At 38.1% G+C, this 27707-nt stretch overlaps 1 protein-coding gene across 3 annotated transcripts in view; it reads left to right on the forward strand.

Annotated features, from left to right (window-relative positions):
• snx29 (sorting nexin 29) overlaps nucleotides 1-27707 on the forward strand; it is a 152465-nt gene that overhangs the window by 52168 nt on the left and 72590 nt on the right. For all 3 annotated transcript variants that reach the window (XM_058792899.1, XM_058792900.1, XM_058792901.1), the window contains exon 15: nucleotides 2430-2536. In XM_058792899.1, the coding sequence (XP_058648882.1) occupies nucleotides 2430-2536 (107 nt within the window). The remainder of the gene's footprint in view (nucleotides 1-2429; nucleotides 2537-27707) is intronic.

The raw sequence follows: 27707 nt of genomic DNA on the forward strand, positions 1-27707 counted from the left end.
TAGGATTATTTCTTCCGCATTTCATCCAACGCCTCTGTTGCTAATTCCAAAACGTCATTTTAAACCTGGTAACTGAGGCTTGAGCCGTTGATAGTGGACTAATAATGCAGTTAATACAGTTAATAAGTAAGTTATGAGAGAGAGAGAGAAAGAGATAATTACCTCTGTGCGTCTCTCAATAGTGTTCTGCGGCAATGTCTCTAGTTATAGTGAAACTTAGTTCCTTTTGTTCATGAACTGCGCCGTTGTTGTTACCTCGCTTGTGAGAAGTCATGTAGTTTTTAAGTTGTTTACTGATAAAATCGTCAGAGTAGCGCTAACATTAGCGCGATGTATGTTAGTGTGCGCAAACTGTAACTGTTATGTATGTGCGGTCTGTGAGGGAGAGAGAGCGGGAGAGACCGAGTATGTGCTTTCCGTACATAATAAAGCGTAATTTTGTGGCAAAAACATGGACATGATCTGTCGTTTTTATCATATTGTAAGGTCATGATATGGTCATGTAATGCGGTCAAGAGCTGCCTGGAACTACGTTCGCCGTGAGTTTCCCTGAAAATAATTGCACACCTCGTCAGCCAATCAGATTCAAGCATTCAACGGCCCCGTAGTATAATGTTATATAATAGTAAGTACATGTATCGTGTTTATCAAAGACACATTCAAATAAAGTGTTACCCATTGGTGCAGTGATTGACAGTAGATTGCTTACTGCTTTGTGATGAAAGCATTAATAGTGTTAATAATAAAAAAAATCTTAAAAATTCTTAATATTGTTTTGCATTTTTATTAATTGTTTTGACTCATTTTTATTTATTTATTCGTTTTTTGATTGTACAATCAGATTCTAGTGTGGATATATTTATCCACCTTTTTTAATTAATCATTGAAATGATGCATCAGTTTGTCATTTAATTTATTTATTTCTCAGTTTGTTTTTTATTTCTTAATTGAGTATCAGTTTCTCAACTGATTGTTGAATTGTTGAATATGATGTGAAATCTGCCGTGACGTGTCCGAATATTTTTTTTTTAATTCTCTGACACAACGTAAACTCTTGTGTATAGTTGTTCTGTTTCAAAAAGTGTGATAAACTTCATACACAACAATTATATATAAATGTATTTATTATTAATACATTCAGGCATGACTGTGGTGGACTGAAATCAAGGTTGAGCTGCACATTGGCAGTAATTTGAGTGCAGTCCACTCTTGCTGACAGTAGTGGTGTGTGAGTTCGTGGGACGCGTAGACTATTGGCAGAGCACTGATAAGACTCAGCGCTGAAATGGCGGGCGGCTGTGTGCGGGTGAGCTGATAATGTTCAGGATTGTTGACTTGTACTCCATAGACTTATTCACGGCTTTATGACAAACTTTTCAGCTGAGCACCACCTCCTCGTCGCCATCATTTTTACCCCAGCAGATTCATGCCCTCTGGACACTTTGTGTGCATATCTCCACTATTCTGATGATCCAGCCACCCTTTATCAGCCAATTGGTGTTAAGATGTGGTCACACTAGGCTTTTAGCATGCAAAATTGCTTTTGCCCCGACTAAGAACATCAGTGACAGTCAATTTGTGACTTTTACATCCTCTCTTGGTCAAAAACATCTTTTGGCTTTTCACAAAAGAAAACTTTTTGCATGTAATTTTGTTTTTCGCCCTGGAAATATCTGTATTTTCTTTCTCCTTTGAGAATTAAGAAATGAGAGAGTCTAACAGCTGTTCAGTTGAAAGTCGGCCAGGTCCAGGGTTGCGTTTATGTTCTTATTGCTTTCCTCGTCTCTGCTGTCCTGTGGCGCCTCAAGCAACGTTTGTGTTGTGAAAAGTTGCAGATTTTAATTGAGTTTTCAATTGGTAAAAGATTCTGTTCTGCTGCTTATGAACTCAGCGGATCTCAGCCGTCACAGGCGGCTCAACTGAAACTAGATTACACCGGATTTAAAGGCTACAGCTCTGCAGCACTGGAGGAAGCCCAAGTTTGCTGGTGTGAACAACAAGCATCTCAGATTTTATTGTTTTTCCCAAACTTTTACAAGACATAATCATATTACTGAATCTTTGTAACTTGCCATAAAGCTGAAGTGTGTAATTTTTTCACCTTTAGGGCAACCAAACTGCAGCTTGCAAAAATAATTGTTTCCAGACATCTTATACTGCATCGTCTTCGATATTCATCAGACAGATAATACCGCCCCAAACTCATGCCATTGGTTGTGCTGGAAGTCGACCACTGAAATACAGTTTTGCAACATTTACACTATTTTTATTTGACTGTGCACAATAAACTGGTGGTATTTTAACATTTATAAAATGACCTCCTTTTAAATGTTTGGGTTATATTAAAATGTATTTTATTTTATTTAAGGACTGTTTCAATTTTTTTCATTTGATTGCACTTCCTAATGTGTGTTACGTTTTGTTCCCAGCATTAACCATTCAAAGGAATTGTGACGGTCCCCTTCCAGTTCCACAAAACCGGTCTGTAGCTGATATAGAGGAACTGGCTGCCAACTATGAGCGTAAACTCATTGAGGTAAGTACCGGAGCTACCAAAGCAAGCAGCACTTTTCCTTTCCTTCTCTAATCTCAATGTCATGTAATGTAAACCAACATTTACCACTCCAAATTTCAGCAAACAGGTTCAATGATGTCAGTAATTACTAAATTTCAATTTCTTACAGCATTTTGTGTAATTTCTATGAAAAGTGCAATGTGTAGATTCAACGTATGCTGTCTAGTAGTGATGCGCGGATGGCGGTTACATCCGCAGGTGCTGCGGATAATCCACGGATCGGGTGGGTCGAGTAATAAAATATTGCATTTTGATTATTTGCGGGTGGGTCGCGGGTGGATAAGATAATTCATTAATCATGCAAATATTAACTACATTTTCTAAAATATGAACATGTTTTAAATAGGATACAGAAATTGAATAAACTGTAAATCAACATATTAAAGTTATTCAACAAAACATTATTTAGTCAAGAGCAGTGAGGGATTTCTTCTGTCTTTTGTTGTTTGATTAACATTAATGACAGACGGCACAGCTTTATTAGGCTGCTGTCACAAGACCAATACAAGACCAAGACCAATTCACGGAACCAATACTTATACATATGCGTTTTCTTTAGCAACTTAAGACAAAACCGACAATGCTTATGAGGATACTTGCCAGGACGACCATTTTGACGTTATTTTGTGTGTATTTGGCCACTTAAGCGCAACAAGCTTTGTTTGTTTGTTCGCAGCGCGCACTTTGGATGTGACTGCAGCACACAGAAAAGCACCTCTGGAGCGCACGAGTACCGAAAGTCTTAAAAAGACATGCAAATAATACATTTCTGTGTCGATGCAACAATGACCGATTAGACCGATTGCTGTTTTAAAATTCCATGACTTTTCCAGGTTTTTCATGACCGTATGAACCCGGAATGTGACGATCGGGTTTGATTATCTAAATAAGACAAAAATATAGTTGCGGGTGGTTGGCGGGTGGATAATTTATTTGAAGCTGCGGATTCGGGTGACGTATTAGCTCATCCGTGCATCACTACTGTCTAGATTCATTTTGGCTGCGTTTACACTGCACGTCTTAATCGGGTGTGTCTCACTTGTCTTTAAAAGTGAAGCTGCAGGCTCTTTGATCGCCCCCTGGTGGCTGGCTGCAGTACAGGTCATGAACCCTGTAAACGAATGGGACTTCAGTCAAAATAAAAAAATAAATTACACTTCCAATACAATTTTCCGAAATATGGTTTTGGTCAATTAAGGCAGTTGTTATCACGCTGATATATGTTCAATTGTTCGTTTTTGTGATACGTTTGATTTTAGCTAGTAATTTGATGCTATAAAAGTGTCGTTATGGTTGATTGGGTCTGCGGAAGTTTGGGCGGAAGTTTGATTCCGCGGCTCCACCTCACGAGTCAGACTCGGGCTCCAAACGAATCTCTATTGCGCAGACTCGGGCTCCAAACGAATCTCTATTGCGCAGACTCGGGCTCCAAATGAATCTCTACTGCGCAGACTCAGGCTCCAAATGACGTCATTTACTCAAGATGGCAGCGGCCATACTGAGATGTATTCGCTTCTCTTTTCTGTAGTGGAAGGAAGTGGAGACGCGTCGTCCATCTTTTTTTACAGTCTATGTTCTTAATGCACAGATCCAATCTTTTGGCCATATCCGATTTTTTGGCCCGCCTGTTTACATTCACTTTAGACACGACTGTTTTCCAGTGTCTGTGTTTACATTAATTCCTGTCAGTGATCGCTTTACTATGCACACTATGGACCCTTTGGTTTTAAATGGCCGTGCTATTAAAATGATTTATATTTTATTTCATGTCGAGTAGAAATTATTATTTGCCAGCATGAACACCAGCTGTCATGGAAGTTTTGCAGTACAAAATCTGACTGAATGGATAAAGACTGTAAAATAATGGTAATTTGTATTTGTCATTTGTCTACAGCTCGTTAGATGTAGAATTCTGAAGTGAAATAAAGTAGCACTGTAAGATTATACTTATGTGAAGCAATTTGAATTAATTAATGAGAGCGAACACATGAGCGAGTTGCCTATAAGATTGTTTAATTACAAAACCAGCTACTTCATCACCTCATTGCTGAGAAATATAATGTAGCTTTTAGTAGCAAAGCTGTTGTATTTACGTGTAAAATTCACAGGGTAGGGGTTGAAAACCAGCTCCTGAATGTTGTGCAATTTCTTACCTATGTACTGTATAAAGTTCCCACCTCAATACAGCATGCCGATATTGGATTTGTATCTGATTTAAAACCACATTTGGAAGTGGCTCAAAAAAAAAATTGGATCTCATGCGGATTTTTGAGTTTACGCGTGTGCAACAAATTCCGATCTGTCATATGTGAGCCAAAAACAGATTTTTTTTTGTGCCAGTGAAAACGCAGCCTTTGAAAAGGACTGAAATTTGAAAAACATTTTGTTTTGCTGTAACTGTGCATTGAGCTTATATTGACTTGTCAAACATCTACAGAACTGTCTGGACAATATATAATGGAGGATGTAGGAATAATTCATATATAGTTCTCTCTGCTGTAATAACTTCATATTCTGCGTGTGAGTATCTTTTAACTTATGTATTTACAGTAGTATGTTTTTCAACAAGTCATTTATTTATGGGTCCTTTTGCTTAGCTGTCGGCCTCAATAAGGTTTTTCAAACATGGGTGTGAAGACTGCCTCCTTGTAGTTTTTAAATTTACATGCAGAGCTCTGAAGGCTTTATTTAATTTTGGTTGGCAAGCAGGCATCCTTTTTTGCTTCTGCCCGGATATGTAAAAGAGTTGCAATTTTTCTCTTCTGACAAATTTAGCATATTTATTTCAGTTTCCACAAGAGCAGCAGTGAATATGGACCATATGGAAGTTTTATTACATTTGTGGTGCATTTATGTAGCTAAATGAATATTTTTAAAGTTCTGCTTCTACAAAAAGTAAAAGCAGTGGTATCTTGACTGCAGTTGTGATTTATTGCATGAAATTATATACTGTAAAGACCTGCGTGTACATCTATAAATCTATTTAAATGATTGATTTCACTATCCGTTTCTGCCACAAGTATACAGTCGAGCGTACTGGTATGTTTCACGTGTGCCTGAAACACTGTAAGTGTGTACTTACATCATATTAAATGCATCAGATGATTTGAAGATGTCATCATTCTTCAGAAGTAACACCAAAGGAGCCTCGCATCTTCTCTCTCTCTCTCTCTCTGCAACCCACACACTTCCTCTCCCAGTCTTCTTTCAAATTATCACTGTGGAATACTCTTCCTCTGTCTTGGAAGCTGTCGTAATACTATCACACACCAGTTAATGGCCCTGTGGGACTCCAGGCACAGAAAGTGTTCAGACTGCCTGTTTTGCTGTGAGCTCTTGCGCTGTGACCTCAGATGGACTGTGGAAGAAAATGAAACGTTCTGCAAAAGGTAGTTTGGCATATACAAGCAAGCGAGTTCCTAAAACATTTCTAAAGTGAAGTATAAGTAAAATAAATACATTTAATATTAATCTTTTATTCTCTTTATTTTTTACACACCAGAGACTTCCCATGGTTGATGAGTTCTTCTTTCAGTTTAACTTATAGTGTAAGTAAGTCTTCTAAAATGAGAGTGATTACATCAAATTGCAATTTAAGCTTAAGGGGGATAAGGGGATGTTTCTCAGCTTTGGCATAGAACAGGGACAAACAATGAGTTGAATTTATAGACCTGAGATTGTTAAAAAGGATTTTGGAAAAACAAATAAAGCTGACCTATATCCTGTATTTCCAAGATCAGGAAGAAACATACTTGATGTACACTGAGTGAAGAAAGACACTATACTTTGGTTGAAAAAGGACCAAAAAAGGTAAACTCTGATGAATTAAAAGGATAGTCCACCCAAAAAATGAAAATTATGTCATCATTTACTCAGACAGTTTAGGTTCCCATTGACTTCCATAGTGGTAAATGTTCTTTAAATTTGGAACAGCAAGAGGGTTAGTAAATGAAGACAGAATTTTCATTTTTGGGTGAATTATCCCCTTATATCAGAGAAAAATAACCATCTGGTTAAATAGATTATTAAAAAACAATTAAATTCTTTAGTACTATGGCTGTAACTCTTTAGTACTGTGAATTCACTACTGGGTTCACAGAAATCACAATTCGTAAGAGAGTGTAGTATTATCTATTTATTCATTCTTATTAAGAATAATCTGGTATAGCACTGCATTTTACAGTTCTGTTCTGCATGTAAATACTGTGTACTTATAATAGTAATTGCAATAACTACAATAACTGGGTAATAACTAGGTATTAACCTACCCCTGATCCTAACCTTAACCCATGTAGTTACCTTATATTACAGTACTTTCTTGGGTAAGTACACTGTAAGTACACATGCTGAAAAATAAAGTGTAACCAGTAATCTTATCATAAAAGAAATTAACATTCTCATGAAAAAACACTTTTATTTTTGTAATAAAAATATTTTAAACTTCAGCCATCAACAATCGACTATAAGTTTTTATTCATTTTTGTCTGCAACACTAACATCTCACAATTCAGTTAACAACTGATATATAGAACCAACCACTCTGTTTTTTATTGTTCAGTAATCTGTTACACTCAGATTATGTAGGAAAAGTAATAGATTAATTTATGACAAGAGTGCACCTGAAAAAAATCTACATCATAATGGGAATTCTGACCTTTGTCACAGAAAGTCTTCTTAGTTGCCTTGTTCTCTATCACGAATTAGAAATCATAAGAAATTATTTATCAGTAGAAAACTTAAAATCTCAAAATTCATCCTTTTGAAACCCATTTTAAAATCAGACATTGCGTTACCATGGAAATGGTACATTAAAATCATGTTACAAAATATTTTCATTCATGAATTATAAAAATTTAAGTTTGGATAGTGCACTATAATGTCTCTGTTCAAAACTGTGAGTGACAGTTAAGGGGTTAAGAAGAAAATGAAGAGAGTCCAGCCACAGGTTTTTATGAACTATTCTCTTTCTTTGTGGCTGAATCATTTTGAATTGGCAACCTGATGAATAAGATGATCCCCACCTCTTGAAGGTGCTTTGAAGTCTGGAGAACTACTCTGTTTCGAGCAGCGAAGGTCCTAGTAATGGCAAGAACTGCTGAAAATCCCTCTTTGATCCGAGTCTTCATTAGGGATGTGATGTATGATCATCACTACAGGGTTAGCATGTTTACCGAACCTCTGCTCTACAGTCTTCACACCTGAAGGTCTCTTCAGCTGGTAGTCAGTATGGTGGTAGAGGAATATCATTACATCCACTGCTTCACCACTCCAGGTGAGTATAGGCTAATGACTCCAGTCTGGTAGGTAGAGGAATTAAAGGACTGTGTGACTAGTGTCACATCAGACTGTATGAGGCATTGCTTTGAGACCACTTTACTGTTCCACTGGCTCACATGTATGCTTGTTTTTCACTTGCTCACTGATGATGGCATTTTAGAACAGCGTGTGGCACATTAAGTAATTTGGCATTAGGGCTTGGCGATTATAGTTAAAATGCTTATAGTAAATATATTTTAGAAAGGTTTTTTCTTAATCAGAGAAAACCAAAACAAAACAGCAATTGTACCATTATGTATGTGCAGTCATAAAGAAATGTTGTTCAGATGAGAGAAAGATGTCAAAATTGTCAGCCGTTGTATTAGTTTTCTGTAATTTAATGTCAAGGTAAGAAAACTACGGTGGCCCAATAGTGCACAATAGAGGTCTTCACGGAGGACCCGAGACCCGAGGACTGTTTAACATTGTGTGTAATAGCCTACCCGAGTCGATCGGAGAACACCGCACCCGCCAGAGATCAGTGTCAGTCAGCATGCGTGTGTTTTGTAACTTGCAGTTTGTAAAATTAGGATGAGAAAATTGTGAGCGGGAAATAAGATGAAAGAAAAAAAACGAAAAAAAAACACATGCGTTATCTCGAGCCGCCAGGAGCAGAGCGCGGGCGGAGTTAATGTAGCCTACTGCAAGCGGACGGTGATCATGGATTCCTTCATGAGTGATTTTGAAAAAAAAAAAAGCTGAAACAAAACTGAAGAAGAGACGCACCTGTTATTGAACACGCACGATAGTGATGCGCGGATGGCGGTTGTATCCGCGGGGCCCGCGGGTAGTCCGCGGGTCGGGTGGGTCATGTAATAAAAAATACATTCTAATTAATTGCGGGTGGGTCGCGGGTGGATGAGATAAATCATTAGTGATGCAAATATTCTCTAAAATATGAACGTTTTTTTAATGAATTTTTTTCATCAGGCAGACAGACACGCAGATTTAATTTTTGTGTGTTCGCCTGTTCGGGAAGTTGCAGATACAGTGGCATTCCAGATAAAGTTTGAATGGTGTAAAGCGTGTGTTTATGCTATTAAGTAAGTAGACTATAATCTGGCCAAAGAAAAACTTTTGTTTTTTAATTAAATGTTCATTTAAAAGCAGCCTATTATAATTGTATTAGCCTGTTACCGTTACCGTTACCCCTTACGGCTGCGACGACGTTTTGTTCCTCCACGCGGTGCCAAATCACATCAGGAGCGAAGCAACTGGATTCTCGAGACCAGTGGTGCCTGCAGGTGTACGGATGTACGCACTATGCGTACCATGAGCGCTCAGACTGTCCTGAGATTTGCCCCGCAAACATTTCAGCAGTAAATTATAGGCCCGTTTGTCCCGTATGTCTGTCGACTGAACCAGCCATGCCATTAATAATGAATGTATCAGTCTTTTGCATGCCAAAGCCAATTTCTGCTTATAAACATTGCGTCAAATAGAAAGAGAAAATCGTGCTACACGTACTTTCATGAGATCGGGTTAGACTACAACAATTAATTTGTAGCCTATTTTACAAATGGGAATACAACGAATTCATGACATTCATGATGTTTTACATTCAAGCTACCCGTAAAATTTATAGTGAAAAGTTCTTTAAAATCATCTGGAATGCAATAAAGTAATTTTAAAGATGCATGGATTAAAAATAGGCTAATAAATAATTCACATATCAGACAAAATTGCGTTGCAGAAAATCCTTTAAATTTTAAGGAAATTCTAAGGAATTCAGAGCAGAGAAACATAAAAATCTGAAAAAAATATATAATCGGGCCTGTTCTAGGCTTTTCGCTTATTTTTATATTTTAGACGGTGATGAAAAATGATTTGCCATCTCCTCATTGGACTTGCCTTTAGAGAGAAATGCATCTTTACGGATTACATAATGAAAGAGTTTTTGTTTTCGACTTGAATTATTTCGTTTTAAAGTAGTAATTTAAAGCTTTCTATAGATATATTTATCATATTTGTGACTCAATTCGTTGAGTTTCGGTTCATCATTGTGAAGCGCTCCTGTTCAAGACGAGACGGCAAGTGCATCTTCTGTTTTCTTATTTATTTTAATAAAAGCACAACATTTTGTTGATATTGTGAATGCACACAAATAACAGTAGACCCTTTACAGTTCCGAATGATGTATTACTCTTACCTTTATAAGCAAAAATTACGGCATATTTTAAGTTGTTTCCACGATCAAGAAAAAAATGCAAGTGACTGCTCTGGCGCCTCCATGTCCTGCAAAGCTCGCTTCAGCTTCCACTCTTCACACAAACGATTAGATATGCACCTAGCGCATTTATATAGTTCAAACATTTAAACTAACATTGTGATATGCTTGAACTTTTTATATCTATAGATTGTATTTTAAGCAAGTCGTGATGATTTGAGAAGGCTAAATTGATCACTGTCTGCAGCTGGCCGCTTGGTTGTTACTTATATAAAAAAAAATAAAAAACCCTTACAAATTTAACGAACAAAAAGTGCTTCAAACGTTTTTTATAAATTAGCTTTATAAAAAACGAAACGAAATATAATCACTTTACCGTTACAGACGTGATGCGCAGATCAGCTCTCACATCACTGAATCTGCTGTTAAAAATGAACCATCCATTCATCATATCATTGTGCAAAACTAAGAATTAGTCTAATTAGAATCATTGTAATGTGACGATCGGGTGCGGGTCGGGTCGGTTATCTAAATCAGAGAAAAATATAGGTGCGGGTGGGTGGTGGGCGGATAATTTATTTGAAGCAGCGGATTTGGGTGACGTTTGAGCTCATCCGCGCATCTCTAACGCATGCAGTAAAGTGTAACTCGCTTCTTGTTCTGCACGTTTTTTGCTAAAAAAGAATTGCTCCGAATCAAAAAGTATCATTATTGTTGAGTAAACGCAACAGTCGAAGTTGACTCGAGATGAAAAAAAAACAAAACAAAAAAAACTGCGAAGTTTCATTAGTCATCCGTCACTGACCGTGACAGCAAGTAGACTTTTAAAGCAATAATCAGTGGATTGGGTGCAGTTGGGTCTGTGTCTTCCCAGCCGAGTACGGGTCCAACTTTCGAATAATGGTCGGGTCCGCGTCGGGTCCGGGCAGTACATTTAAGGCATTTCTTGGGTCTGTACTGGTTCGGGTCCCACTTTCAAATAAAATACGGGTTCGGGTCGGTTCGGTGCAGCACATTTACGGGTCTCTTCGGGTTCGGGTATGAATTTTTGGACCCGTGAAGACCTCTAGTGCACAACACAACAAAATCTCCACAACACAATGCATTTCTTTCGCATTTCGGCTCATTTTGTTGTGTTGCAGCATGTTTTCATTGTGTTGGCTTGTTTTCGTTGTGTTAATTTTGTTGTGTTGTGGCTAGGCATGGGATGATGACCGGTTTCAAGGTATACCGCGGTTTGGAAAATTCACGGTTTCAAAACCACAAAAATTTTCTGTTATACCGTTCCTGCGGTATGCGCAGTTTTTTTACGTGTCGTCAAAGACGGAAAGTGCCGGACTCCCCTCAGTTGTGAGCAGTGAAGAGCGTAACGAGTCACACGACCCCTCCCCCTCCAGACTATGGTCAGTGAGAGTCACATGTGTGTAGGATGATGGCCGCATGAGGTGAATCCCTGGAACTTTTTCCCCCGTCGAAAAAGGCGAAGTCTGCTGTATGGGAATTTCTCAGGTAACGTCGTAGACCAATCATGTTCCGTACACAATGATGTTCCGTACAGATGCCGTTTTGGCGCCGATCGCTAAATAAATACTTCCAGGTCGTACACAAACGATATATCTGTGTCGTCTTCATTTCTCCCTCTTTCACCCTCAATCAAGACAGAGATCCATTCGCCGGTTGTTTCAGTGTTGAAATAAATACTATTTTGCTTGCTACCGAGGCAGGTAACATACCTAATTAACTAGCTAACGTCAACTAGTTTCCTCCCTCACATTACTTCACAGAGTGGGGAATAGCAGACTAAAGTACTACGTTTCTGCGATTTGGTACAATAAATTTAGCTGGTATCACGTCTATAATTTTAAGCCTCCTGCCATTGTTTACATCTGTTCAAAATCACGTCATTTAAAAAAAGAAACAAACTGCTGGCTCAGGTGTCTTTGCCACTGTTTGAGTGTTATACGGAGAGAGACCGTGTGTGTGTGTGTGTGTGTGTGTGTGTGTGTGAGAGACACAATCTCGCACTCTCCTTATGTGTATGTGCACACATCTTTGTACCTCACCGCTCATAACTTGGACTGAAAGATGAATGTGTAGAAAGTGAGCATATCTCCAAAAACCTTGTTGAGCTGCAGGTTTAATGGCTGCATTTGTTATTTTTTACAGAAATTGTTTTGATTTGTTTTTGATTATTGAGCTATAGGTTTAGTTTAAGTGACTGCATTTTCAATTTTTTTTCATTTAGAAGGATTTTTTATTTTTTATTTTTTTGCAGAAAATAATTTATTTATGTTCTGATTATTGTTGAGCTGCAGGTTTAGGCTCACTTAAGTGACTGCATGTAATTTAATTAACAAGAATTAATTAATTTATATTAATTATTTAGCCTGACATGTTTACCATTCCAAAATGTTCTATATATTTCTTAAAAATAAAATGTATTGTGTTCAGTGGAAAAAACGTTGTTTTTTACCCAGACATTTAAAAATAACATATTTTAGAGCTATAATCGCAATACCGTGAAACCGTGATATTTTTATATAAGGTTATCATACCATCAGAATCTCATACCGGCCCATGCGTAGTTGTGGCTTGTTTCCGTTGCGTTGTGCTAATTTCGTTGTGTTGTGGCTTGTTTCCATTGTGTTGCGGCTTGTTTTCGTTGTGTTGTGCTAATTTCATTGTTTTGTGGCTTGTTTTTGTTGTTGTGGCTTGTTTCCATTTAGTTATGCTAATTTCATTGTGTTGCGGCTTGTTTCTGTTGTGTTGTGCTAATTTTGTTGTGCTGCGGCTTGTTTTCATTGTGTTGTGCTAATTTCGTTGTGTTGTGGCTTGTTTCCATTGTGTCGCAGCATGTTTTCATTGTGTTGTGGCTTGTTTTCGTTGTGTTGTGGCTTGTTTCCATTGTGTTGTGCTAATTTCGTTGTGTTGCAGCTTGTATTCTTTGTGTTGCGGCTTGTTTTTCGTTGTGTTGTGGCTTGTTTCCATTGTGTTGTGCTAATTTCGTTGTGTTGCAGCTTGTATTCTTTGTGTTGCGGCTTGTTTTTCGGTGTGTTGTGCTAATTTCGTTGTGTTGTGGCTTGTTTCCATTGTGTTGCGTCTTGTTTCCATTGTGTTGTGGCTTGTTTCCGTTGTGTTGTGGCTTGTATTTGTTGTTGTGGCTTGTTTCCATTCGGGGTGGGAATCTTCAGGCACTTCACGATCTGATCTGATTCCGATTCTGGGAGTCACGATCCGATTCCAAAACGATTCTTGATCTAGCAGGGCTCGCAAAATCGCTAGCCCGACGTCCCGGGGCTATTGTGTTTTCCATTCGGGCTACTAAAATATATCACTGCCCTGCCCGACGGCCGTAAGGCCATAAAAATGTTTTAAATACATTAAATGGTATAAGAAATGTCTTAACTATAATTTCAAAAGGTCTTACAGTTGGGGACGGAAAGACAAAAATGGCGATACAACTGGATTAAACTTCAAAAGGCAATGATGCAATTGATTAAATATGAGCACTGCACGTTTCAAGTCAAAACGCGGCGCAGATGTCTTTATGTGAATGTATCTGAAGGGAACCGACTGTCCTCAGGAGCACGGACGGTGCTGCTTTGTGTACAGCACCGGAAACCGCTTATTAGTGATGGGTCGTTCTTGAATGATTTGTTCATTTTGAACGAATCTTTAATGTGACTCGGGAAGAACATGTCGTCTCGGGGAGTGATTCGTTCAGTCGCGCATGCGCAACATCCTATAGGTTCTGCACTGATTTAGTTCACCAGCTTCGAGTCTTCGGGTTTTTCGAGTCGTTTGTTCATCAAGTGACAGCCCCATACGCGTAAACCTATGCCATCTGAGCCGGAAAAAGAATTGATTAGTTCATCTCTCGAGTCTTGGGGTTTGAGTTGTTTGTTCATCACGTGACAGCCTCATAAGCTTAACCGACAGTAGCACGTCCCGGGACGTAACTACGTAAGCACCTAACATTATATTAAGCTGCTCCTAAAGCGCCACATCGTGGCAGAGAATATATTTGCATTTCCAATAGGCCTTTCTTGCTGTTTATGGTCAGATCAAAGCAAATATCGACCCATGTTTTTACGCAGCAAACACATAGAGTTGTAAATGAGAAAGAAGTTAATGTGCCTTCCAAAAATCTAAACAATTAAGACCGTGATATTTATTAGTTTTAAATTAATATAATAATTTATATATGCTTGATTTATCCCTTTTCATAAAAATGGTCTAAAGGCTGAAATACTGTTGTATAAGATTTTTGTTTTTGTGAAAATCTGTATCTGAACTATAAATGTAATTTTATGGCTTAATACGGTTACCATAGACATTGTCCATCCCCGCTCATAATGTGTTCATTTTACTTGTGCAGCTCTTAAAATGGGTCATAAATTGCCTTAAATAAATTTTTTTTTAAATTCTGCAGATACCCTGTAAATAATGAAATAAAATTCCTTCCTTCATATTTGTTGATAGGCCTATTTGTGTATTGAACATATTTTTGATTGACATTTAGACTCCTATCTGATTTCCTATATTTAAAAAAAATATATATATATATTTTTTTTATTCGGGCTAGTTAAATTAATTTTCGGGCTACCAAAATCTGAAGAGTACCTGCCCAAAGGGCTACCAGGGATTTTGAAATTTTGCGAGCCGTGTCCTACATTTTTCCCCCAATTAATTCTTCTGCTGTGCAAATACATCTTTACAACTTTACATCTTAACCAAAATCTCTGTGTGTCAGTACTGCCATCTTAAAAGTGTGAATCTTCACTGGTTTGACGATTCAATTCAATTACGATTATCATTATCAACTCAATATCACATTCTCAGTTTTCAATATTACTGCACATGGCTACATTTTCATATAAATTTTAAATCAAATTTATTTTGTGCAAAATGTACTTTATTCTTTTTTTATTATAAGTATATACTTTTTAAAACAATTACTTATTTAAAATTAGTGTTCCTTAAGTATCTGAAAGTTTACAGACAATAGTTATGGGTTTTTCTTTTTTTCCTCTGCATTATTGTCGTTTGATTATTACTGATGAGATCATGGACGGTAGCAGCTTTAACAGGCTGCATTCAGACTAATGCACAGATCTATTTCCATATATCAGATGTTTTGTCCTGCTCTGAAAACATAACTGAGTGTTTACATAAATTTCATATAAAAATATTCGAAAATGCAAGTGCATTTAACCGCAGCCGCAATCGAGCTTCAGGACAAACAAACACAAAGTGCACGTGAAGGTCTGTTGGTGCACGAGTTTTGTGCATCTAATAGTACTGCATTCCAAACGGCATAAATGAAAGCATATCTAAATCATATCTAAAGAAAACACAGCAGGTGGAAGCACACACTGTCAAGCAATGTGCACGTGTCTCTCAGCGCAAATCTCTAGCGCGCGCACGTGCCATATGCGGGGGAAAAAGAGAGAATCGCGATGCATCGGAAAATCAATTTTTTCTCCCACCCCTATTTTCCATTGAGTTGTGCTAATTTTGTTGTGTTGCGGCTTTTTGTTGTTATTGTGGCTTGTTTCTGTTGTGTTGTGCTAATTTCGTTGTGTTGCTGCTTGTTTCTGTTGTGTTGTGCTAATTTAGATTCGTTGTGGCTTGTTTCTGTTGTGTTGTGCTAATTTCGTTGTGTTGTGCTAATTTCGTTGTGTTGCACCTTGTTTCTGTTGTGTTGTGCTAATTTAGTTGCATTGTGGCTTGTTTCTGTTGTGTTGTGCTAATTTAGTTGTGTTGCTGCTTGTTTCTGTTGTGTTGTGCTAATTTCGTTGTGTTGTGGCTTTTTTCCATTGCGTTGCAAGCTTGTTTCCGTTGTGTTGCACCTTGTTTCTGTTGTGTTGTGCTAATTTAGTTGTGTTGTGGCTTGTTTCTGTTGTGTTGTGCTAGTTTCATTGTGTTGCGGCTTGGGCGATATGGCCTAAAAAAAAAAATCCCTGATTTTTTCACAAAATCTGATTTACGATTTAAATAGATTTTTTTTTCCCTCCCCCTACTTAAAATCAATCTGCAGATGACAAAGAAATTGTTCAAAACAAGTTTTAACTTTATTTTGTTTTGATTTTCCCTTCTGGGATTTGATCTGGATTTCCCCCTTGGTGTTAAAAGTACAATCAGAAACAACAAGCCAAAGAGACAAGATGGCAGGCCCTGCCATTGTAAACAGTGAAAATGTAACATAACATAACATATAAAACACAAAATGTAACATAAAACATAAAATTATGTGACCCTTTTTGATAAGTTTTCTTTAAACACAAGTTTAACATCTTGCTATTCAGTAGATAGGAGGTAGTTCTGATAAACGATGGACGATGACATCGTGGGGGTTAGGGGGTGTGCCCGAAGCGTGAATCCGTATTCAGAAAGGCACGGAAAACGAATACAGTACTTAAAATTTCACTTACCACATAAACAGAGTAAGGAGAGATGACTCAGGACGATGACGAATGATTTGCAGATCATGAGCAAAACTGACAAACATCTAATCTTGTAAAATGTGTGGTAAATACTGCCGCTCCATAGTATAAACACGGACGTGCAATCGCCAATCTCGCAAGTGAAAGTGAAACTAAAAAGCAATCATGCATTCAAAAGCAGTAGCAATGCATAATAACGGCTCCCTGAATCCCGCAATTTTATATACAGTATGATGATCACCCAATGATAAAACTGCGAGGGAAAGAAATATACATTTTCCTCCCATCTTGTATTTATTCTCCGCAGTAAGTCAGTGTCATGGATGTAAGGGCAGAGCAAGTTTAAATATCTTTCTAGTCTATATTTCCATTTTGTAATCCCGCTGTTTTGGGTATTTAAAAAAAAATATATATTTGTAATAGAGCAGACACTGACTGTTGTTCATGTATTTATGCCCTCATTTGGCGAGACGGCAGACGCTGAAACGTTTCAGTATGTGTAGTAAACGAAACTGCACATCTGTGCATTCATTCATAACGAGACACGCATGATTCATATTTAAATGGTATTTTTGCAGCTTAACATTTACAGATACTAGTTCATATCGCAATTTGATTTAAGTGTAATGACCTACTTTTGATTTATTCATCCAAACTTTGACAAATTCAATGACATTCTGCGTTATACAGTAAATTCTGTTTTTATAACTAGATTCCGCGATTCCGTCCGCGTTTTCCGCATCGCGGAAATCATAAAGCCCTGATCGCACCGTGACGCTCACGACCGGTGTAGACACGGTGTAAGTTTTTTTTATGGGTTATGTTATAGCCCTGCTTCTTCTTTTAATGTTTTTATGAAATCTCTGTATTGCTCATATCATCGTATTATTTACTACCATGCGAGCCACAAATGAAAGCTTGGCGAGCCGCATGAGTCTCGTGAGCCGCGCAATGAGTAACACTGATTTAAGGGATCCGCATTCCACAGTACATGTCATTTTCTTTGCGAACACGTTGGGATGCGGCGGATTGCGGGGGGATCACGAAACCCTACCTAAACTCTAATATGACAAACGCGCGGGGGGAGGGCTGAGCCCATTCGGGACTATGTATATGTAATATATGTATATACATACACTACTGTGCAGAAGTAAATTAAAAGGGGTAACAAATTAAAAGGGATTAATGTGTCCTTGTGGTGTGACATCCTTGTAGTGGTGGTGGAATTAAAGGTTGTGCCATAGAAACTGGGCCGAGAGGTCATTGCCACGGAGGTGTTTTGTCTGTGTAGCAGCCACCTGTGGCCATCAGGACACCTTGTGCACGGGGGAGACCAGACTCAAGAACTTCATAGCTGTGACCCACCTCATAGCACCACCTGCTCACATTATACCGTCTGGATTTGGGACAATAGGTCAGTCACGACATTGACCATATTATGAGAAACAAATTAGGAATAATATAGTACGTTGATGTTTTCTGCATTGGTAAATGCATCTGATTCTGTTACTAAACAGACTTCATTCAGTGTAGACACGGAAACCTTTTTTTGCTCTGGTCGTAATGTTGTTCATATTTGGATGCTATTTGCCATGGCTGGCATTTAGATATGATATATGTAAAAGACTAGCAATCAGACACTGTGATGTGATCAAACTAGATTGCTTCCATTATAATCAACAGAGCTGTCTACACTTAAATCTCCTGACACACTCCAGAGCTACATAATTTTTTCTATCTATCTGAATTTTTATTTTATTGTGTATATGGTCTTTGGTCTTGTAATTTAAATAGTTTTTGGTTCTTGCCATATTGTTATTTAAATGTATATAAACATGCATAAACACCATAATATACTATCAAAAGATTTTTTTGTTTTTGAAAGAAGTCTGTTATGCTCACCAAGGCTATATTAGAGCAAATATACAGTAAATCTATAATGTTGTGAAATATTATTACAATTTATAATAATGTTTTTCTATTTTAATGTAATTTTTATAATATTTGATAATGTATTTTATTCCTGTAATGGCAAAGCAGAATTTTCAGTGGCCATTACTTCAGTCTTTTGTCATATGATCCTTTAGAAATCATTCTAATATGCTGATTTGGTGCTCAAGAATCATTTCTTATTATTATCAATGTTGAAAACATGTTAACAATTTTTAACATTTATCAGGATTGTTTTATGAATAAAGCAACAGCAATAATTTGAAAGAAATATTTTGTAACATTTACTGCTTTACTGTCACTTCGGTAACACTTTAATATAGGGACCGATTCTCACTATTAACTAGTTGCTTATTAGCATACCTATTATTAACATATTGGCTGTTTATTAGTACTTATAAACCACATATTCTGCACAACCACATTCTACATCCCTAATCCTGCCCAATACCTAAACTTAACAACTACCTTACTAACTATTAATAAGCAGCAAATTAGGAGTTTATTGAGGTAAACGTCGTAGTTAATGGTTTGTTAATAGGGAGAATTGGACCTTAAAATAAAGTGTGATCATTACTTTTGACCATTGTAATGCTTCCTCTCTAAAGTGTGTGTATGTATATTCAGTGGTTTCAAAAAGTATTCAGACCCTTTCATTTGCACATTCTGCAGCATTATTAGGGATGCAATGATACCATTTTTCAGCACCGATTCGATCAGATACCGAAAATTCGGAGTATCTGCTGATTCTGATCCGATCCAGCGCAGTTAAAAAAAAAAAAAAATCAATGTAGAATTTCTATACTTCTGTGTGTTGACCTGATCATCGTTCTTTTGTGTGTTAAGCACAATCTGCTAAATGGACAACTTAATTTTAATGAAAAACAACAAATGAAAAAAATATATAATCATAATCTATGACAAAAATACTATTATAAACTAGGTTAGTGGATAATTCAGCAGCATATACAAATCATGGGTGCACAATTTGATTAAAATATAATAATTTAGGGAAACAAAATTATTTAGTGGGGAGCAAATAAAAGTTAATAAGTGTAGGACTAAATCTGGTAAAATGTTACACATTACACATTGCTTCAACCAGATGATCCAACGGTAGCTGCAAGGATCTCAGGTTGCCTGGCAGACATCTCGGCATGGATGAAAGAACATCACCTCCAGCTCAACCTGGCAAAGACTGAGCTTCTTGTCTTTCCTGCCGTTCCAACTCTACAGCATGACATCACGATCCAGTTAGGTTCATCAACAATTACCCCATCAACTTCGGTCAGAAATCTTGGTGTAATCTTTGATGACCAGCTGACCTTCAAAGACCACATTGCAAAGACTGCTCGATCTTGCAGGTTTGCACTACACAACATCAGAAAGATCAGGCCCTTTCTGACGGAGCATGCTGCACAACTTCTTGTCCAGGCCCTTGTCATTTCTAGGCTGGACTACTGCAATGCTCTTCTGGCTGGACTTCCATCAAACACAGTCAAACCTCTACAAATGATTTAGAATGTGGCGGCACGACTGGTCTTCAAGGAACCCAAAAGAGCCCATGTTACACCTCTCTTTATCTCATTGCATTGGCTACCAATCGCAGCTCGCATCAAGTTCAAGACACTGATGCTTGCTCATAGAACAACCACAGGCTCAGCACCCGCCTACATGCACTCACTATTAAGAATCGACATCCCCTCCAGAAGTCTGAGATCTGCTAGTGAGTGACGCCTCGTGGTACCATCACAAAGAGGCTCAAAATCACTCTCCAGAACATTCTCGTTCACCATTCCTGGCTGGTGGAATGATCTTCCCACCCATATTCGGAGTACTGGATCCCTGTCAATCTTCAAGCAACAGCTGAAAACTCATCTCTTTCGACACTACTTGACTTCAACCTACACACAAAAAAAACAAACAAAAAAAAACTCTTTCTCCTTACTTATTCCTTCCCTTGCTAGCTTGTACTTATTTAAACAATGCCTGAGACTTGGTGTTACAAGCACTTCCTTTGTCGGATTGCCTCTTCAAGATGAATCGCTTCATGTGTTCCCCAAATTGTAAGTCGCTTTGGATAAAAGCGTCTGCAAAATGACTAAATGTAAATGTAAATTGCTCTTTGTATTGTTGTAAAATGCATTCATGAAAAACAAGTAGCCTAAATATATTTATATATAAAATATATATAAAGTTAAAAAATATATTTTTGAATGTATAGTGCAGTAATTAAGGCAGCAACATATGCTAGATAGGACAGAACAAGAATGACTATTAAAATTCTTTCATTGCACAAAAGTATTATAATACGAAAGGGTATGGCTCCAATACAGAGCGACAAAAAGCGTTTATGCGCATCCTGTGCACAGAATGATACACTTGACGCAACACGGACTTCGGGGTCACAGCGCGCAGCATAAAGTTCAAAGCACAAAGCTCTTGAAGAGAGTTTCATCGTTTTGACTGTAGTAACCGAACGTGACATGCAGTTTGAATGCTGAATGGAGGATGACAGACAGCCACAGCGAAGAGTTCACATGAACTCGAATTTAACGATTTAAATACTCATCTGTACCTCACATTGAACTATGGAACCGCTTCAGAGCACTTGAAATATAGTGCACAAAAACTTTATGGTGCTTTATAATGTTTTTGTGCCTTGTGGGGCTTAATAATAACACAGAATAGTATATGCACAATATTGGATTTGGATACCAGATCCGGCGGAAAATGCCAGTGTTGGAGCCGATACCGATACCGAATATCGGATCGGTGCATCCCTAAGCTATATGTTTATATCTATGTATGCATTTATGTAGTGTATATATACGTTTATACTACGGGACCGTTGAATGCTTGAATCTGATTGGCTGCCGAACGTTCCAGGGGTCTCAAACTCAAATTGGCTGGGGGCCATTGCTGTGACTGACATCTCATAGGAGGGCCGTTTTAACATTGAAGCACAAAAGTTCTGGAAATTTACTTTAATTGCTAAGATATTAGCTCACATTTCTTTTAAATTACATTACTAACATATTTTTGTCATGCTTAACAAAAATATAAACAAAAGTGTCAAATTTTACATTTTTAACAGTTACCTACTTTATTTTAACTTAAGTAACTTTTCAAAACTGTGCTGAACCTTACACTGAACAACTGCGATCTCTGAATACTACAAACTATTCTATTTCTTGCCAGACACTTGGCAGCGCTTCTGCTCACACAACTGAGCCACGTTTGCCCTGATGGAGTTCACAGTTGAAACCCTGAGTAGAGCTTCAAGATGAGCATCACTGAGCCTGGACCTGAACTTGCATTTATTGAAGTTCATAGTTGAGAAAAGTTTCTCTCACAGGTATGTGCTTCCAAAAAGGCACATTAACCGACTGAACACTTTGGAAAGCTCTGGGAAGCATGGAGGTAATTCTCTCAGAAACTGTGCAGTCTTGTCTGCATTTCCTTGTGCCTCTCTGAATTTAGTTTTTAGCTCACTGTTGCACTGCAAGTCAATAAGTTCCATTTGCAACAAATTTGGGACACTCTCCACATCAACTGAGAAGGGGTCTGCAAACAGCTGGAAAGTGTCACGGTGTGCCTTGAAGTCAGCAAAACGCTGATCAAATTCCTGAAGTAGGTTTTCAACAGCAGAGGCATATTCATCACCATTGAATGCTATGCCCTCCTCCACGAGAGATCTGCATGTTGTGAAATGACTGAGATTTTTTGCAGAAAGCTGAGTTTTCCACAATCTCAATTTTGTGGAGAAGGCTTTCACACTTTCATACACTGCTGTGATGAGCTGACCAGGGCTCTGGAGCTTCAGGTTAAGGATGTTCAGCTCTTGTGTAATGTCCACTAGGAATGCAAGGTCCATGACCCATTTAGGATCATCAAATTCAGGAACATCCATTCTGCCATCTTCCATAAATCTCTTCACCTCTGTTCTTAACTCAAAAAATCTCTTCAAGACATTTCCCCTGCTGAGCCAGCGCACCTCAGTAAAGTAAAGTACATCACCATATGTTGCCTCAATTTCTTCTAAAAAGGCTCGAAACTGGCGGTGCTGTAAACTTCTTGACCTGATGTAATTGATGCATCTTAGGACAACAGACATGATGTGTTCATATTTTAAGCATTTGCTGCACAGTGCCTGCTGGTGTATAATGCAGTGCAGAACAACTGCTGGATCTGCATTTTCCTCTTCCAACTTTCTTTGTACCAGCGCTACCAGTCCATTTTTTTTACCTGTCATAGATGGGGCGCCATCGGTGGTAATGCCTACTAGTCTGCTCCACGGCAAACCAGCACGTTCAATCGCGTCGCACAGCTGCTGAAATATATCTTTGGCTGTCGTACGGCCGTGCATTGGACACAAACTCAGCAATTCTTCCGTCACCTCAAACTGGTCATTAATACCTCTGATGAAAATAGCTAGCTGAGCAGTGTCAGTTTTGTCTGTACTTTCGTCAAGCGCCACAGAGTATGCAGTGAAAACTCTAGCTTTCCCACGTAGCTGATCATAAATGTCACTGGATAACTCGGTAATCCGCTCTGCCACTGTATTGGCCGATAGAGAGAGATTGTTGAACATGTTCTTCTTTTCTGGACATAGAATATCAGCGACCTTCAACATGCAGTCCTTCATAAACTGCCCTTCAGTGAATGGCTTTCCTGCTTTAGCGATCATCTCACTCACCACATAACTCGCTTCGACGGCAGCATCAGCATCCTTTTTGGCTCTGTGGAAAAGGCTTTGCTGGGACGTTAGCTCTCTCTGCAACTGTGTGGCTCGTTTTTTTCTCTCGTCTTCCTGGTACTTCTCGTATTGGTCTCCGTGTTTAGTCGAGTAATGACGCTTGAGATTGTATTCTTTCAGAACCGCAACTTTTTCTTTGCATATCAGACAGGTGGCGTTTCCATTAAACTCCACAAAAAAATACTGCAGTGTCCATCTTTCTTGAAACAGTCTGTGTTCATCATCAACCTTCCTTTTCGGTTTGGAATTAGACATATTTTCGTTCACAGTCAAACAAGAAATAAACTGCTACACCTCAGAAACCAGCTAACGTCTTATCAAGTCTGCCGGTAAGCGCGGGTTTTTTAAGCTATCACTATTTTAATTTAAATTTTTTTTAACCGTGTTTTTGTTTCTAGTACATATTAAATTGCTATAAAACAACTACAAATAATAATAATAATAATAATAATCATTTTAAAATAATAATATTTTTGCGGGCCGGATTGCGTTTAATTTTTGATGTCAGTTGCGGGCCGGAGGGAGGGGGAGGGGGGGCCGTAAATGGCCCGCGGGCCGGCAGTTTGAGATCCCTGAAGGTGTGCAATTATTTTCAGGGAAACGCACAGCGAATAGTTCCAGGCCGCTCTTGACCGCATTACTTCGCCAAATGATTTCTGTTATTTCAAAGGTCTTACAATAGCAAAATAACCAAAACTCACAACGACACTGGCCAAATAAATAAATATAGTAAACAATATGATAAAAACAACAGATCATGTCCATGTTTTTGCCATAAAATTACGCTTTATTATGCACGGAAAGCACATACTCTATCTCTCCCGCTCTCTCTCCCTCACAGACCGCACATACAGGTTTAAAATTATGTTTTGGAATTAGCAACGGAGGCGTTGGATGAGATGCGGAAGAAATAATCCTACTCACAATAGCGATTTAAGTAGAAATACTGGACGAATGCCTTGAAACATATCATCTGATCGATGTCTTGAGGTGTGGCAACCGTAGTATAAGCGGAATTTTCCAGGTCTAGAAAAGTATGGAAAAGAGAAAGCAGAGTATGGAAAAATATTTGTGTTTCCAGACTTTTGCCCCTATTTAGTTTTTTTTTATAATAGAAAATTAAGAATTTAATGAAAATAAATGTAACGTACAAGAACTGAGGTTTCATGGCAAGTGTTTAGTGATTCTTTAGTGATTGTCAAATACGACTGAATGAATTCAAGGTGCACTTTTTCATTATGCAAAATGCCGGTTATAAGCATTTTGGGTTTCTTCTCACTATATTCTTTGGACCGTATTAATTAGCCTCAAGGTGTCACGCCCCTGGACTGTTTTGTTGTGGTTTGTGTTGCCTGTGACCCAGTTTCTCCCCAGTCTGATTGTTAATTTGATTCCAGGTGTGTCTCCTTAGTTCCCTCGTTATCCTGTCTTTATAAAAGCCCTCAGTGATGATTTATCTGTGTCCTTTATTTGTGTCGAATGCAAGAACAGAAACAATGTTTTCTTATTGAAGGCCAAAATAGATCTCAATTAGGCTAATTCATGCGCATGCTTGCTCTTGTTTTCTTCTTTGTAAAATGGCAGAAGAGACTCAACTGGAAACTGTAACACACTGTAACGAAAGTTTCTTGTGAGCACGCAATAGTTTCTCGTGCACACGCAATAGTTTCTCGTGCACACGCAATAGTTTCTCGTGCGCACGCAATAGTTTCTCGTTCTCATGCGTAATGTTTCTCGTGCACACGCGAAAGTCTTCATTTTTTATTTTTTGCAAATGTCCCTTTAGGGGCTCCGTAACTCTGTGTGTTGTCACTTCGAGAAAATCAATTTGAAAAAAACCTGAGTAAATAAAAATATTTACAGATGACTGTACTGTATACCAAACATAAAAGTGAAAATAATGCTCTATGAACCATTTATGTTAAATATGGTTTGAAAATCTACTGAGAGGTTTGGAAATTTGAGTCTGGAAAAGTATGGAATTTTGAAATGGAAAATGTGTAGGAACCCTCATACAGTGACATTGAAAAAAAAAAATATATATATATAGTAATTAGAGCATTTAAGCTGTATAAATGAAGTATGACTGCTAATATAGTGAAAAGCAAGATGCAGTCTATTCAGTGGGGTTTCTAATCGTGTTATAGTCATTTAGAGTTGGATGTGATGTTAATTTACTTGGTTTGATGTACTTTGTGTAATGAACTCCAGTATCAATTGATGATAATGATAATGATAATTCTCTTTCATTTTAAAGCTCAAATTCTCCTTACTTCTATTCTGGCGGTGTACTATTGGTTTTTCCATTCTTTTTTTATCCCTGCTGCATTTTTACCCATCAGTTTGGATCTTCTTTGCCAGGCCAAACTCTCCCTCTGTCAGCGAGTGTTTGCCTGGGGAAGAAAGTGATAGCAGCACATTCACTGTCACACTTATCCCCCCTCCTCTGTCTCTACACCCGCCCCAGTCCCTCGCTCTTCCTCTGACACTTCAAGTCTGTTTGTGTTTGCTAAGCCTGTCTTCTAAGCTCACTTCTCAAACTTGTTTCACATCCAATTACGGGCATTAGAGCTGCAGCGGGCCACGCTCCCCCATCCCCCCTACTGCTTTGACCAAGTCTTTTTCATTCAGGACACCTGGCTCAGCACTCGTTCCCGCTCACTGACAGCCATGCAGACGAGCTGTCAGCAGCACCTGCTTCTGAAAGTAGCACTGCTCCAAAATGCTAGCAACAGCTTTACCTCAGAAGACCAGAGACCTGTAATATAACCTGCCGTTGTCGGATTTTTTTGGGTTTTTTGGGTCCAACGTAACCTCAAAGGCCCATTGGATGGCTGGAAACCCCCCACACGCAAAGCACTGAATCATTGGCTGTGTTTGAAACTGAAAGAAGCCTTGCTGTCTCACTGCTGTTAGTCAATGACTATGTATGAAGGTTCCCTCTGGTTTCAGAAGGCTTCCAGAGCACCTTCATGTCTAATGATCTAAAGCAAATTCAAGTATGAGCTTTGGAGATAGCCAAGTGAATATTTAATGTTTTTTTTTTTTTTCTCTCTCAGTAGAAATGGAGTCATAATTTTAAAAAAGAGTACCTTTATAAATAAGTTTTCTGCTTTCATCCATTCCTTCAAATGCCTTTTTTATTCTTTCCCTCAGCCACATGCACAGGATTGTGGAATATAAATACATCTTTGCTGCCTTCAAAATCAGCCCAGGCATCTTAATAATAGACAGGATGTGATACAAAGATTGGATTTGGGTTTGCTGCCTTCCTACTGTACCATTTTATACTGCCTGTGAGTTTTTCAGTGTTCAGACACAGCCATCTTGTTTAATTTGGTAGTTAGGATCAGGAACCAAGAACCGGTTTCTTATTCAGACATAAATACAAATCTTCTGAGGTTATTTTAAAGAGATAGTTTTATAGGCATAGGGATAGAAAATTACCCCATAATTTATTTTAAAATGTCCTGGCTCTTCCAAGCTTTATAATGGTGGTGAATGGGTGTTATATTTCAATAGTCCAAAAGAAGTCCAATAAAGCGCATCCATCCATAGTGCCTCACACGGCTCCGGGGGGTGAATAAAGGTCTCCTGTAGCGAATTGATGTGTATTTGTAAGAAAAATATCTATATTTAAAACTTTATAAACATTAATCTCTAACTTTCTCTAACTGTCGTATATGCTTTCACAATAGAATGCCGTTCCGGCAGATGACGTAGGATGTCGTCGTAGCGTAAGCTCCGGTTAGAAGTGATGAACGCGGAAGTACAGAGGAGAGAGCAAAACAAAACACTGGTCACGAATTAGAAGTAAAAAAACGTTGGTTCTCGCGAGACTAGCATATTCTCACTGGAGCTAATGCTACGCTGACGTCCTACGTTATCGACTGAAACAGCATTCTATATATTCTATATGCGGCAGTTAGCGAAGGTTAGAGATTAGTGTTTATGAAGTTTTAAATATGGATATTTTTCTTACAAAAACACATTAATTCCCTACAGGAGGCCTTTATTCACCCCCCTGGATCCGTGTGAGGCACTTTTTTTTATTATGGATGGGATGTGCTTTATTGGACTTCTTTTGGACTATTGAAAAATAACATCCATTCAATGGCATTATAAAGCTTGGAAGAGCCAGGATGTTTTTAAATATAACTCCAATTGGATTCATCTGAAAGAAGAAAGTCATATACACCTAGGATGGCTTGAGGGTGAGTAAATTATGGAGTAATTTTCATTTTTGGGTGAACTATCCCTTTAAGTGAATGACCAAACAAATATTCTTTTCAGTTTTATGAACCTAACCCAGTTGCAACATTTTTATTGGTTTAAGTACTTTATTTAATTAATAACTATTTATTATTAAAAACATCTAATAAATTATCTGTATTATTTATTATTTGAATCATATATTTTTAATAAATTCTATGCATTTTTAACAGGCCTTAAATGCGATCCTATATTGCATTTATGGTGCCTATAAAAGAATCC

The sequence above is a fragment of the Onychostoma macrolepis genome, chromosome 12 (assembly GCF_012432095.1).
Source record: "Onychostoma macrolepis isolate SWU-2019 chromosome 12, ASM1243209v1, whole genome shotgun sequence".
Taxonomy (NCBI): Eukaryota; Metazoa; Chordata; class Actinopteri; order Cypriniformes; family Cyprinidae; genus Onychostoma; species Onychostoma macrolepis.